Here is a 14394-nt window from a genome sequence, read left to right as displayed (position 1 = left end):
TATCTATCTATCTATCTATAAGATAGATAGATAGATAGATAGATAGATAGATAGATAGATAGATAGATAGATAGATAGATAGATAGATAGATAGATAGATAGATAGATATTCTTTTTTTGCTGGAATTGTATTGTTATATATGTATAATAATATGGGTATTACACTGGTATTACAGCGTAAATGTGGTTTATGAGGACATTTCCTGTGTCCTCGTAATTGAAATGGCATAAAAAACGTAGGCCTATACTAAACAATGTTTTATTTAAAAAGCAGAAGGTTTTCTGTGATGGGTAGGTTTAGTAGGGTTAGTGTAGGGGGATAGAATAGGCCTAGGGCTATACAGTTTGTAGAATATAAAAAACATTACGCCTATGGATTGTCCCCGTCCTCATAATGATACCAACGAGTGTGTGTTTATATCATAGACTGTAAAAAAAATGGACAAAGCGGTTTATGGAAGGTAGCACCATTCATGACGTTCATCCACAGATCCTAGGCGCTAAGCGGCACTAAGCATACGCTGCAGGCACAATCCATCCTCATTTCTGCAGAAGAAGTGGAATCCCGCCCACTGTACGGATGCCGCATTAAAATTGGCCGCGCTTGCGCGTTGACGTTCCTTTTTTTCTTGGAAGTAAGTGCTGCATGGAGCGTGTTTGAATTGTGAACGAAAAATTACACAGAACTTTCCTGTCTTAATGTTTACTTTTAAAAGCTGTCGGACTTGAAAGTCTACGTCATGGTGATGAACGTTACCGGATCGTCTTGTGTAAACGTGTTACGGCGGTTCTTTGATGCGGCTCTCTAGTTCGCAGGCCGCGAGCACGCGCGAGGCCTTTCCTTGCGCGCACTGACTTAATTGAATAATAGACCCGTGAGAAACTTTGGCTTACCCGCACAAGACCTGTTTCCCCCGCTTTTGTTAGTTACCTTATAGTTTACCAGTCGTGGTCGTTGTTCCTTGTATGTGTGTTTCTATTACTTTGTTATAGGGAAGAATGGGGCGTTAGCCTCTTAGCCGAGTCATTGATCAGCGGCGAAACCACGTTGACATGCGCCACGCGAATCAGACATACGGTTAACCGTTCGCTTTTCTGTAATCGATGACGTTGGATTAACGAGTTACACTCTTGATTCTTTTTAGCGAGTCTTTATGGTGAAAGCGTTACAATTTAAGCTAGCTAGCATGTATTGCCTTCTAGTCCATCTGGCCTGTTCGGCGTGGTCATTGTGTTAATTGCGTGCAAAACAACGACCGTCAAGTGTCAAATGTGGTTCGTTAAGTATTTTAACGACACGTTTGTAAATACAAACAACTGTTCGCTGAAGTTGAACCAAGTTTGGTCGTTTATTTGGCTTGGATTCTATATAAGGGGTGAAATCAGAGCAGCATGATGCTGCAGGTTTGAGTGCTAATAACAAAAGGTCGATTTATTTGCAATTCGATATAAAATAGCTGCATAACATTTGGGAATGGTTAATTGAAAACTGTACTTTATCTTCAGCTATTAAAGTTGTAAGGCAGTCCTAATGTATGACTTGCCAACTCATACAGTGGAAACCTGGCTCATTCGTATGTGACTCATCTATGATGTTATTTTGTGTGATTGAGGCTTTTTAAGGTTATAATATAATAATTTCCCCATGTCCTTTATTCCCACCAGTGCCCCTTGTTTAGATCCCCATCATGGCAGATCCAGATCTTGATTTCACCAGCGGAGATGCCGGGGCTTCTGTCACCTACCCCATGCAGTGCAGTGCCCTGCGCAAGAACGGGTTCGTGGTCCTGAAGGGTCGCCCCTGCAAAATTGTTGAAATGTCTACTTCTAAGACTGGCAAGCATGGTCATGCAAAGGTAATATTTGAATATCACTCTTTTGCATGGCTGTTTTTAACCTTTGGATGTTAGCATTAATCATTCGAGTTTCTATTTACAGGTTCACATGGTTGGAATTGACATTTTCACAAATAAGAAGTATGAAGATATCTGCCCCTCCACCCACAACATGGATGTGCCTAACACCAAAAGAAATGACTACCAGGTGAGACATGCATGGCTTTGTGAAATTCAAGATTGAATGGTGAAAATGCACTTTTTTTGTGTGTGGTTTGTGGGAGTACATGTGACTTGTGTTGTGTTATTTCAATTAAAGTTCTGCTGACCCTGTAGCCCAAGCTGTGTGCAATAAAGGCAAGCACTTTACAATTTCCACCGTAGTAACTTGTCAGTTTATCTAGAATTCAAATGTCACCATCCTTTTGTTATTGATTTGTGCCTGATTGCATTGAACACTGGTCTTTAACTAGTTGGAAAATTTAACCTGCTAGTTATTGGTGTAGTGAAATTATTGCCATGTTTTGCATTGCATGTGGAGCAAATTTATAAGACTTATTGAGCTCTTAAAGGGATAGTTCACCCAAAAATGAACAAAAGATATTTTAAAGAATATGGGTAACCAAACTGTTAATGGGCTCCGATGACTTCCATAGTAGGAAAAAAAAAAAACTGTGGAAGTCAATTGTTTCCCACAACTGTTTCGTTACTATCATTCTTCAAAATATCCTTTTGTGTGTTCAGCAGAAGAAATGTATACAGGTTTGGAACAACTTAAGGCTGAGTAAATGACAGAATTTTCATTTTTCGGTGAACTATCCCTTTAATATGTTAGTGTCCCAAACTGAGATTGTTAGTATTTTTCTAGTTTTTTTTATTTCCTTTTTAGAACATTGGTTCAGTGCTGCTTTTCTTACACTTGAGTAATTTCGTCTTAAATTGGTTTGCCTGAGGTGAATCTCTTCCAACAAAACACAGACACAGCAATGGTGTAGCTTTTGTTTGAAGTCTAGATATTCTTCTGCAAAACCATTTCTTCCCTTTTAAAAGAAGTTTTTGTGTTTTCCTAGCTGGTTGACATCAGTGAGGGATTCCTCTCTCTTATGATGGACAACGGTGATGTGCGCGAGGACCTGCGTGTGCCAGACGGTGACCTGGGCAAAGAAATCGAAACCAAGTTTGCAGCTGGTGAAGAGATGTTGGTAAGTGCACCTGTTTGAACGAATGCATTTAGATTTTTTGCCTGCTTCTTGTCAATGTAAACCACTCATTGTTTTCTGTTTCACAGGTTACTGTGCTTTCAGCTATGGGCGAAGAATCTGCAGTGGCTGTCAAACCCATGACCAAATAGGAAGAAAGACTGGGCTGCTCAGGCTGCAACATGCTACACTTTAACAAATCTCTTGCATTTGTTTCTTTGGTTTTATTTGTCACCAAAGCTATGGCCTTCACAAGCAACCTCACATTTTTGTTGTGATTTGTATTCCTTTTTTTCTTCCGATACTGTGCTGGACTTGTCGGGTCAGTTGGCATTCTTTAGGGTAAGAAGTTTATTATTGGCAGCGTTTACCCCTCGACCTCCCCCATTTCACTTTTTTTTTTTTTTTTTTTCTTCTTCTCTCAAGGTTTTACCACTTGCATTCCTGAATGTTAAAAAATCGGATCCATTTTCCGTTTTAGTATTCTTGAATTTCTTAATAGTAACTAGTGTGCAGGATTTATGCAACTTGTTGTGAAGAGAGGAAACCCCAACTGACACTGAACTTTTTTTTCTCTCCCTCTTTGGTAGCCATACTTTTACTTTTCTCCTTACATGATCTATGCCATGCTGGCACTGTGGTTAATTTATCTCAATTGAATGCCATCGCCCCCCCCCCCCCCCCCCCCCCCCCCCCCCCCAAAGTGAGCTGCACACTGGTAGTTGGCACCTCCTTGTTCTTGCAGTACTTCGAGTACCTTCTCAAGTAAAAACCGCTGTGACTGAGAAATAAACTCCAGTGAAATGTTCTCATAAATGACAGTCTCTAATTGTTCAGAAGTGGAAAGGATGTGATGGCCATGTGCGAATATCTCTGTAACCCAAAATAGCAGCCAGCTTGATTTTGGCTGTCAGTGACGACATTAAATAAAGTGTTGAAGCCTGTATTTGTCTCCAGGTAGACTCTTATCAGTGCTGCCCCAGAATGAGCTCAGGCTCTTAAGGACTGAATCTTTGATGCGAGTTCTAATCTTCCTTTGTTCACTCGAGGCCTTTGTCACCTGACTGGAGAGAGCAAAAAAAAAAAACCTAATAGATTACCTTTTTTCTTTTTTTTTTATGAAGCACTTCATCAGTATTGAAAGAAGTTCCCAAATGCTGGTTAAGGTGTTGCTTCATATTTACAGTGGATTTTTCATCTGGTAATATTTAACATGTGAGCTATTTTTATTTATCTCTGTCTTTGGAGAATGAATATCCTTGTGTTTAAAAGTTACTTAGTCTAACCTGTCTGGTCATTTGGGATAACTTCATTTACTAAGGTACAGATATTATACTTGAATCAGAAAGTGTTTGTTTTGAAGTATGACCTTAGGTACATCACCTAAGTGTTCAGTAGCACAACATGCAGTGTTTATCTTCTCAAATGAAGTAAAATGATATATTCATGTGTATATATTAGGTGTATAAAAATAAGTTTCTTTATTGTCTATTGAATGGTTTTAAATGTCAAATTTAAGGTTTAAGAATAAATGGGCAAAATGACATGGGACTTAATTTTAGAAAGTGAGGACAGTAACTGGGAAAGAAAGACAACTTTGTTGGGTTGGGCTGCCAAATCCTCTGCATGGGTGGAGCCAAATACTCATTTCCCCTTTGTGGCCGGGTGCCCAGACAACAGTGACTCAATGAAAGTGTTGCACTTCAGTCTTGGAGGCCTGTGGCATTGCAGTATATTCAAACACACAAACTTCATCTAGCAAGTGGCTCCCAGTGAGCACGTTCTCTAAAGCAAATCTATTATGTTGAATCACATCTTTACATGAATTTTTCAGATGATTTAATATCTAATTTTGCTGTTGTGTAGCTGAGTGACATTAAAAATTTAACCAAGCAAACAGAAATCTTCATGTGCCTATTTAAATTTGTTCAAGATTAGAAATCTGCCCAATAACTGGCAAATCGGGTTGTGCCTATGTGCCTGCTGAGGCCTCACCCAAGCTTCTCTTGGTATGTCTGCACAATAATGATGCAAGGATGAGTCATGATTTCTTAGCAGGAATGCAGAGCCCAGTCTCTGCCTTCCAACTCTACTGATCGAGTATACATGTGAATGTTTAACAATAGAAATCACCAAAACGAAGTGTTTATTGTAGGTTAAATGGGATTGTCCGCTACATCCGACTACATTAATGATTATAGAGCTATGTTGTAGATGTGTATAATCACTATTAAGAGATTGCACAAAATAATCATCAAGTCGATTAAATGGTAACTAAGTGAGACAAAGGCCATATGGGTGTGGAATGCATAACATTGCATACTCGGGTGTAATTACTTGCTGAAACAGAATTATATTATTAAAAAAAGGTTTAAATTTCTATACAATTACGTATCTAATCTAATTTTAAGATATTGGAGAAACATTAATTCTTTACAATACATGCAAATCGAACAACTCTTTCTTTCGAACAGGTCGGTTTAAAGAACCTGTTCCCAGAACAAACACGATTATTTTACCTCAGACTTGCACTTCCCCCAGGGTGGTATTAAATGTGCTAATAAAGTAAAAATCTTCGGTTCACAAATGCTTTTACTATCAGATATCAACGGTTCTTTAGAGTCAGATCTTTTGAATTAATAATTAGTTGAACCCAGCCTTCCTAATATATCTTGACAACAAAACCCATAGGCTGAACCGCTTCACAACCGTTCTGAAAGATTTGGACTGAACTAACGTTGTCACTCTGAGCGGTCCTTGAGTCACACATCGAGTCGTTCACAAATCGGACGTCGCTGAATCCTCGCCAACCAGCAGCCAATCAAATACGAGAAATTTCCGTGAACCCTCGCGCGGACATACATCACTTCCTCTTTCAACCCAACCTCACCAAGATGGCACCGGTACGTGTCTACCGGAGACCGGTCTTTATGGTTAAATGTATTTTATTTGATCATTCGTGTAAACAAAATATCAGATATGTTAAATAAGAATATAATATGTCACTCGGAGTTGTTTTTTGCATATGGAGTAATATGTTAATTCATTATTTTTGACGTACTATTAGCAGACACGTGGATGAGCATTTTAGCTTGACAGAAAAATTCAAACAAATCTATTTGATTATGACTGAGAGAGAATTACAGTAGTGCATTTCATAATGCGTTTATTCATTTTTATAACAGGACTGAGTTTATGAAGCAAACATTAACTTTATAAAATGTTTCTTTAGAAAAGGCAGACTGTTGTGAAAAGGAGTAAAAAGGGTGCTTGCTGGAAGTTCACCCTGGACTGTACTCACCCTGTGGAGGATGGGATTCTCGACTCTGCCAACTTTGTAAGTTGTATAAAAAATGACTAACCATACTTTGTATGATAAAAACACGACTTCTGTTGATTGTCAGGGTTCTTATACCCATAGAAAACTTGAAAATATCAGGAAATTTTCATTTCTAAATTCCAGACATGGATAATTGTTATACTCAACGTTTTATTGGCTAGGTGATCAAATTAATATTTTAGTTGTTTTTGTCTGAGAGATCTGTACATTTCAATTACATTTATTTCTATTAATCTCAACTAGCATTCAATCTATTAATTTCTGATCCAAATACATCGTTTTAAAAAAAATACTTATTCTTTAACCTTGCATATTGAAATTAAAATAAAATTATAAATGTCATAAATTGTGTTCAGGTAGTCGCATCACTAATGCTGTGTCATAACTAGGGTTCCCTTCCCTAGTTAAGTGCCTAGGGTTCTCTTCCCTAGTGCTCATGCTGTTTTATTACTAACAGGAAACATTTCTGAAAGAGAAGGTGAAGGTTAATGGCAAAACAGGCAACCTGGGAAATGTAGTGCAAATTGTGCGTCAGAAGAACAAGATCAACGTCACCTCAGAGAAGCAGTTCTCTAAAAGGTGAGATTTGTTATGCTAACAGATTCTGTTGTTTATTAGTGTTTTTTAATCAGTTTTGTTTATATACTAACAATCCCATGTTCATCAGGTATCTTAAGTACCTCACAAAGAAGTACTTGAAGAAGAACAACCTGCGAGACTGGCTGAGGGTGGTGGCGTCGGATAAGGAAAGCTATGAGCTGCGCTACTTCCAGATCAGTCAAGATGATGAAGAATCTGATGCTGATGAATGAAGCGCTGTCTTGAAATATGTTTGATGGGTGTATCAAGGTCCTGTATAAGCTGTCACATCTTCAAATGCAGGATTACATGTTTCGATATCTGCTTGTAAATAAAGATACACAGAAATTGAGTGTCTTGTTTTTTCAATTGTGGTTGGAGCAAGTGTAAGAGTTAAAATACGATTCATCAACAAGCTGGTGGTGTTTGATAAAGTAGAGGGAATGTATTGCAATGATGATTAAACTGTTAATCATTACAGTAGTAACAATCCATGGAGTGTATTTGCATGAATAAAGAGATTGCTTACATTTAAAATTGTAGAACTGTAACTGCATTCCATATTTTCTAATAATAATATTAGTAAAAAAAACTACAGCGCACCTTGTTTTTTCATATTTAAAAGCATCAGGAAATGGTGAAAGAACCATTACTTTAATCTTTAGGAATATGATTACAGAGGCCATTTTCAAAGGTGAATGATTTAATTTTAGGCTGAAAGATATAAAACATATATAAAAATGTGATTAATCAAAATGTGTTTTTTGGTTATATGCTTTTAAGTTGGCCTTCCAGTTTGGCCTCTTTAAAGGTGTAACAAAATGAAATATTACATTAATTTTACATAATCATGGACAGCGGAAGTTCTTGCATGCTTATGATGACATTCAAAATATTAACAAAGAGCCACAGCTATCACTAGCAGTGATATGATCTTCCAAATGTTAACGTTGTTAACTTCTGAAGTTTAATCTCACATTGATAGAATTAAGTTTTATCTTGAACATATTCTTCGCCTAAGGTCAAAGGTTAGAGAAAATCTTATCAATGTATTTGCATTGATATGGGGTGACTTTCCTATAAAGACCTCCACTGTGAAAGGAAGCCTGACTTCAAGCCTCCAGCCAGGATGTCATCAACCGCTGTGCACAGGGAAGAGCCTGAAGTGGCGCCATGGACCAGCACAGGGAGGAAACGTATTAGAGAGCGATTTCGTGCTACTTTGGCAGGGCTGCTGGAGTTGGAGGTCCTGAGAGTCAGACATAAAGCAATGGTGGAGACTGCCCTGGAAAAAACTGAAACCCATCCTGAAGATTCAACTTCAACAAATATCCAGCAGGGACAGCATCATTACTGGGTGGATAAAGACTCATTCCAACTAAAGCTCAGGCGCAGTTTTTCTGAGGAGGCCATTCATGATATTGGAAAATCCAGAGAACTTTGGTCATGTTCCAGTCACTCATCTGAGGACCTGCTTCATCATCAGTGCCTGACGGAAAGAAGCTGGCATCACCAAGAACTTCACTCACACATGGAAAGTCGGTCAAGAGCAAGCTCAGGTTTTTGCGACAGCAACTTTGGGGATGTTTTTACCCCCTGCGACAGTGACGATAATACCCGCTCCCTCTCCACCTCTTTGGCCTCCTTGAAATACAACTCTTTTGGAGAGAGAGAATGTTTAACAGGTGAGCAAACTCTAAGGTGCCGACCCATTTTATTGCAAGAGCATAGAACAGTTCAATCCCATTTCTCCGATGAGGCGATTCCTGAGGATGGTTTCCGATCTGTAGCGGATCTGTATCCAGACTCACACTGGCCAGATGTTTCAGACATACTTCAACCCAAAGTGGTCCTGCAACCCACTTACCGTTCTGACCTTCCAGGTCACCAGGGCATGGAAGTGTATCGCTATCCCAGTCCACTGCATGCCGTGGCCCTGCAAAGTCCCCTATATGCGCCACACAGCCCCCAGAATAACAGGGAAAAGAATGGAAGACATTTTTCTGGAAGCTCTACAAGCTCCTCGCCGAGACCGGGCTTGGCGTGTCCCTGGAAGGTTTCAGAACATTCATGCTGCCTTGCAAAATCCACCTATTCATCATCATCATCCAACTTAGTCAGGAAACACATCAATTCTTTGGGCAGTAATATGCACTTTGAGGAGCACAAACGTGAGGAGATCATTTTGAAACGGGCCCGAGTTCAATGCCACAGTCTTGCTTCACCGAGAGATGGAGGGATGCCCTCACGGCCAAAGAGAGGCATGCACCGCACCAGCTCCTTACACAAAAACAAACCATCCTTCTATTCTTTTCAGTCCACATCTGCAGAGAAACAGAGATGTGAGTTGTAATGAGCACAGCATACAAACTTTGAAAAGGCATCTAAATTTATAAAGCCTTACAATGAGACAGATGGCTGCTTGGACCAACCTGATAATGTGCAACCAAGCACTAAAGTCTTTTCACTGAAACTAATATGCAATGTTGTGATTGAGGGCTGCAAATTAAGGACACCATGAACGTGAGAAATGAAGAAATGCATCGCAATAATCAACACAAAGATTAAACACTGTTAGTGATTGCATAAAAACTCAATTATTATTTGCCATATTGTTCAATTTGATTAAACAGTGCATGTAAAAACAGTCTTTTCATCTGTCATTAAGTCACATTGTTAGGTGGCATGTTATCAATTCTCTTTTTGAGAAAGCTCATGAAGGTATGAAAACTCCCTCGTTTTAGAAGCTTAGCTACAAGAGGCGGGTACGTGCATCCTAAACTAAACTCGCTCAACCATCGTTTACAAAACACATCATGTATTTTTTTAGTTTAAGAAATACATGATCTTAATACGTCTTTATATTTTTTATTTTTAAATTAATGCTACCATTTTGTTATTTTTATTGCTGAGCTGTCAAATTCTGAAAGAAAACGCACGCGCTGACTCTGACAGACAACGCTTTTTCTTTTCAATATTGTGTTGCGGATATTTCCGCAAACCGTTTGCTTTGTAGATTCAGTTTAATCGCATTAAAGAGGGCAAATTGTATCACTCAACTGAACTCTGTACGTGCTTTTTAAACACATAGCCTACATTATTCCCGCTCCGTTCATGCAATACATGCATGTCCTTGAAAGAGTTTAATTATTTTCAACTACTCAGGTAATGGTATGACCCATTTCAGGGGTGGCCAAAATTAGCGTACGATTTAAAATCGGTCAGAGCTAGAAACTTATCTTCATATTTACAGGTAAATCTTAGACTACTTTACACCCATCATTGACGCCCTTCAGAGGGATCAAGCCTTCTTCCCCCCCCCCCCCCATACTCGTTCACTTTTTCTCTTATCCTTTTATATCCACCAGATGTCATCAGAGATCTATTGGGTTTGTCTAAATTTGAAGTTAATGGTACAGCTGTGCACATGTAAAAAAAAAAAAAAAAAAAAACCTATGCTGCGTCCCAATTCGCCTACTTATACTACGCCCTAAAAGTATGTACTCTTTTTGTGAAGAAAAAGTACATACTTTTGAGTGTGTAGCAAAAGAGTAGGCAAGCTTTGGGACATACTACTTCGTCATCTTTAACGGACAGATCTGTCGCGTGCACTGCCCTGTCAATCATCTCGTCACAGTTAAAATCCTCCATTTAATCTAATATAACTTCTTACCATTTCGGAGAGAAATGTTGTCGCACGTTCATCTGCCAGTCGTGGGTCTTTCATGCCGAGACTCTCCTCATGTGTTTGGAATTTGAATATAATAAAACATTTCAAAGTTAATGGCTAAACGTATCTTTGCAAAAGATCACAATGCTGCTGCAGATGCAATATAATGTGGACAACATTGAATAAATACATTTTCGTCAGGTTAGATACTGATAAATAATTAATCACTCAAACCCCTACATAACCGCCGGACTCGCGCGTCCTCCATGTCTGTAGTTTTTAAACACTTTTTACTCGTGTTTGTAGTTCTAACCGAATCCTCGTCCAACGCGCGATGGGTTGTGGGCAATATCATCAGCCGTTAGAGTGCGCATCGATCTGCACTTCGGATTCTGACCGGATATAGTAGACCATCCAGGTCTTTGGGACACTCATTTCAACATACTACGATTTGGGACGTACTAATTCTATTTTCGAATACTATTTAGGACGGATAGTATGCGAATTGGGACGCAGCACTATTGTCTCCTTTTAAAGTTAAATAAATTGTGTCAGTAACAATAATAATCATAACCGTACTGTTCCACTGACATGTCCTAGTGGGCCAAGATTCAGGCAAGAGCCATTCTTCTGAACATTGTCTAGGGGGGAAAATCCAACCACTTAAATGTAATCTCTTTGATCCTGCAGTTTTCACAGAAATTGTAGAATAACAGATACTGCTGAGTGTCAACAAGAGCGCAGAAGCTATAAAAATGTGTCTAAATTCACATCTGACATGGTTTGGATGTGGGAGTGAAGGCCATAAAGGAAATATTTGAAAGAAAATATTGCATAGCCAAAACCAATTTTGTCACATTTTACAGAGTTGTTTTTTGGGAAGTCAAGTAGGCCTATGTTCTAACTCTGTGATTTTGTATTGTGATAGGTTTATGTAAATAAATAAAAATATGTATATGTATTTTCTTTACTGATACATTCATACCAGCCATAATTGTTTTAATTCAGAATTCAGTTCAGAAGAAATGTGTGTTCCTTCGTTCTTATCAGGAGGAAATATGTTCTTTGACATCACATTGATGTGGTATCACAATGGTGCATTTGATTTTGGTTATGATGTAGTTGAGCAGTAGCTAGCAACGATGACTTATCTAGTAAGATCTCTTTGAATATTCTTTCTTGCACGCATACTTCACAGTTTGCTTTTTAATGCAAGGTGCATTCGTTTGTAAATTGCAAATGAAAAGACGAGTATAGTAACCATAAGGCCAGAAACATTCTTTACGCAAGTACGCGAAGGCTGAAGTTTTTATCTTCCAGCGAGGCACGAAAATATGCCTTTTTCGCGCGTCGTTGCGTTGGGGAAAAAAATTGAATGGAAACGCTTACATGGGAACATTCATGCACGTGTATACACTGATTTCACGCAGCCGCCATTTTGAAATGGCTCCGTTAGGAAGAAAACCGGAAGTGTCACCTTTAATCATAGGAGAGTCGCGAATGCGATGGCGTGTTTATTGTTGTGTTTAATAAATGTACATACATTTCTTTCATACTTTAGACTATATACAGTGAAATTCATTTATAAATAAAATAATTTTTTTATATATAATTCAGAACGTAAAAAAAGAAGCAGGAACGAACTATATAGGCCTACATAGCCTATCCTATATTGGATATTAACATCCAATAGTGTAAATCGCGGCAGCAGCTTCAGGTTGGTAGTGCAAGGCATTGTTGTCTATCTGTACTTCCGGGGTTCTTCCCACCGGAGCCTCGCTTTCGATTACAAAATGGCGGCTGCGTGAAATCAGCGTAAAGGCCATTGCACACTGAGTCCGAAATTTTCGTATGCGTTTTTTCGTATTCGAGATTCGGTGGCTCTGAATTGTCAAAACATCATTCAAACACCATTCAAACTGATTGCTACGGATGCGAAAAACGCAGAAAATCGAACCCGATTCGATTTTTTTTTATGACGGACGAAAGTTTCGGAGGCAGTGTGCAAGCGTGATTGACATAACGTGAGGTCGTATTTATTTTTTAACGTGCGAAAATTTCGGATGCGAATTTCGGAGTCAGTGTGCAATGGCCTTAAGTGATTTACTGTTTCAATGTGGAACCATGTACATAGCCTACATAAATCGTGTAATTTCAACGCATTTTTGTCAGTGAACTGAAAGAGTGCAATGTGTGTATATGCATTTAATGGAATTTCATTTGCATTGATAAGTAGGATAATCGTGTAATTTCAACGCATTTTTGTCAGTGAACTGAAAGAGTGCAATGTGCGTATATGCATTTAATGGAATTTCATTTGCATTGATAAGTAGGATGACTAATGCTGGTGCCAATATGCTTAGAAACTAAGTTTGACATGAATTAGCATGGGTAATAAGGTTTGCTGTTGAAATGTAATTGACCTATAGGCTATTGTTGTTTTTGCAGAACAAGCATGATCACTGTTGCAGTGGGAGCTGGTTGCAAACACTCGTGCTACATTGCATTCTGACATTCAGTCGCCATGGCGATACTTTTGTTTCCTGCAGAACCTGAGATCCACTTGAGTCTCAGCCATTGAAGTTGAGTGGCAGAGCAATTAAAAATGAATTAAATGCAATAGACATGCATTACTACAATAATAATGAAACTGATGGCTTTGTGTCTTTTCAGGACGCATGTCTTTTTGGGAAGGCTATTCAGTCTGCCAACAGCTGAATTTGTCAGTGCTTTTATTTACTTCTCAGACAACAATGAATGTGCTGCAACAAGTTTATTTGATTAACTGTATAGTATACAAGCTGATTATTATGATTATGACATTGATGTTGTGGCTCAGTATGATGTCCAGTAATGGTTCTGTTTTTTCTTATTTTGTGAATCATCTAGTGCTTTTTGTGCACCATCATGAAAAAGACCCACATTGGAATTGATCTTATTTGTCCTGGTAATGTATACATGTCAAACCGCTCATTTAATCTAATCTCATCAATCTCATCGGGGAAATAAAGTATGTAGCCCACATTGACCTAACAGAGTATGACCATCTAAAAGAGTCTGGGAATCTCCATATAGGCAGCTGTTGAATAGCAGACACATCTTTTAATAATGAACTCTCCTCTGATCACACGGAGAAGAGCCTAAATAATTCACGATGTCTCCGCATTATGTCCCCTGCTGTCTCTAGCTTTGCCTGGATTCCTCCTGTACCGCTGCATCGACATTATGAAGCATTCAGTGTAAAATCCCCACCGGTGAGTTTTTGCTCCTTTTCTGCCAAGGAAAAATGTTTTGGATTTGAAACTGGACACCTGTATTTCTGTTTCACAGAGCAAGAGAACTCTAGAGCTATTTGTTTTACCAGAGTAGGCAGAGTAGTTGCAGGCTTTACTTTGGCACGGTTGGAGAAAATTGTATTGGCTATGTCTGTTTTAAGAGCAATTCATTTATGGCTCAGATCAGTATAGCACTTTCAGCTCTCCCTTGACAAACCACAGAAGAACCTCATCAATATTATATATGGAAAGGTTACAGGTTGCACAAGTTAAATAACTTATTGGATCCAAATTAGATCATGCATACTCCAGATATTTTGGATTAAGAGAAACAGCAAGAGTCAAATTTAAATCTGGGGATTATTTTATAGGTATGCTAATGTTAAATCTGTATTTTAAGTGCATCATCCAGATTGTATACTATTTAGGCTAAGGGAACAGTACTTTATTAGAAGCATCATTACATATTGTCATGGTAGCTGTACAACAATGGAAC

At 38.6% G+C, this 14394-nt stretch overlaps 2 protein-coding genes across 2 annotated transcripts; both read left to right on the top strand.

The window, feature by feature from the left end:
• Positions 1-507: 507 nt before the first annotated feature.
• On the top strand, positions 508-3978 carry eif5a (eukaryotic translation initiation factor 5A). Its single transcript, XM_056249141.1, has 5 exons — positions 508-635; positions 1666-1856; positions 1939-2043; positions 2906-3037; positions 3124-3978. The coding sequence occupies exons 2-5, from the start codon at positions 1689-1691 to the stop codon at positions 3184-3186; spliced, it is 468 nt and encodes a 155-aa protein (XP_056105116.1). The 5' UTR covers positions 508-635; positions 1666-1688; the 3' UTR covers positions 3187-3978.
• Positions 3979-5786: 1808 nt separating this feature from the next.
• On the top strand, positions 5787-7297 carry rpl22l1 (ribosomal protein L22-like 1). Its single transcript, XM_056249142.1, has 4 exons — positions 5787-5937; positions 6267-6371; positions 6832-6953; positions 7042-7297. Exons 1-4 carry the CDS (start codon positions 5929-5931, stop codon positions 7184-7186), a joined length of 381 nt encoding a protein of 126 aa, XP_056105117.1. The 5' UTR covers positions 5787-5928; the 3' UTR covers positions 7187-7297.
• Positions 7298-14394: the final 7097 nt, after the last annotated feature.

This window comes from Rhinichthys klamathensis, unplaced genomic scaffold (assembly GCF_029890125.1).
Source record: "Rhinichthys klamathensis goyatoka isolate OS25496 unplaced genomic scaffold, OSU_Roscu_1.1 h1tg000059l_1, whole genome shotgun sequence".
Classification (NCBI taxonomy): Eukaryota; Metazoa; Chordata; class Actinopteri; order Cypriniformes; family Leuciscidae; genus Rhinichthys; species Rhinichthys klamathensis.
The sequence above is the reverse complement of the archived record's forward strand: the minus strand, read 5'-3'. Positions and strand labels throughout refer to the sequence as shown.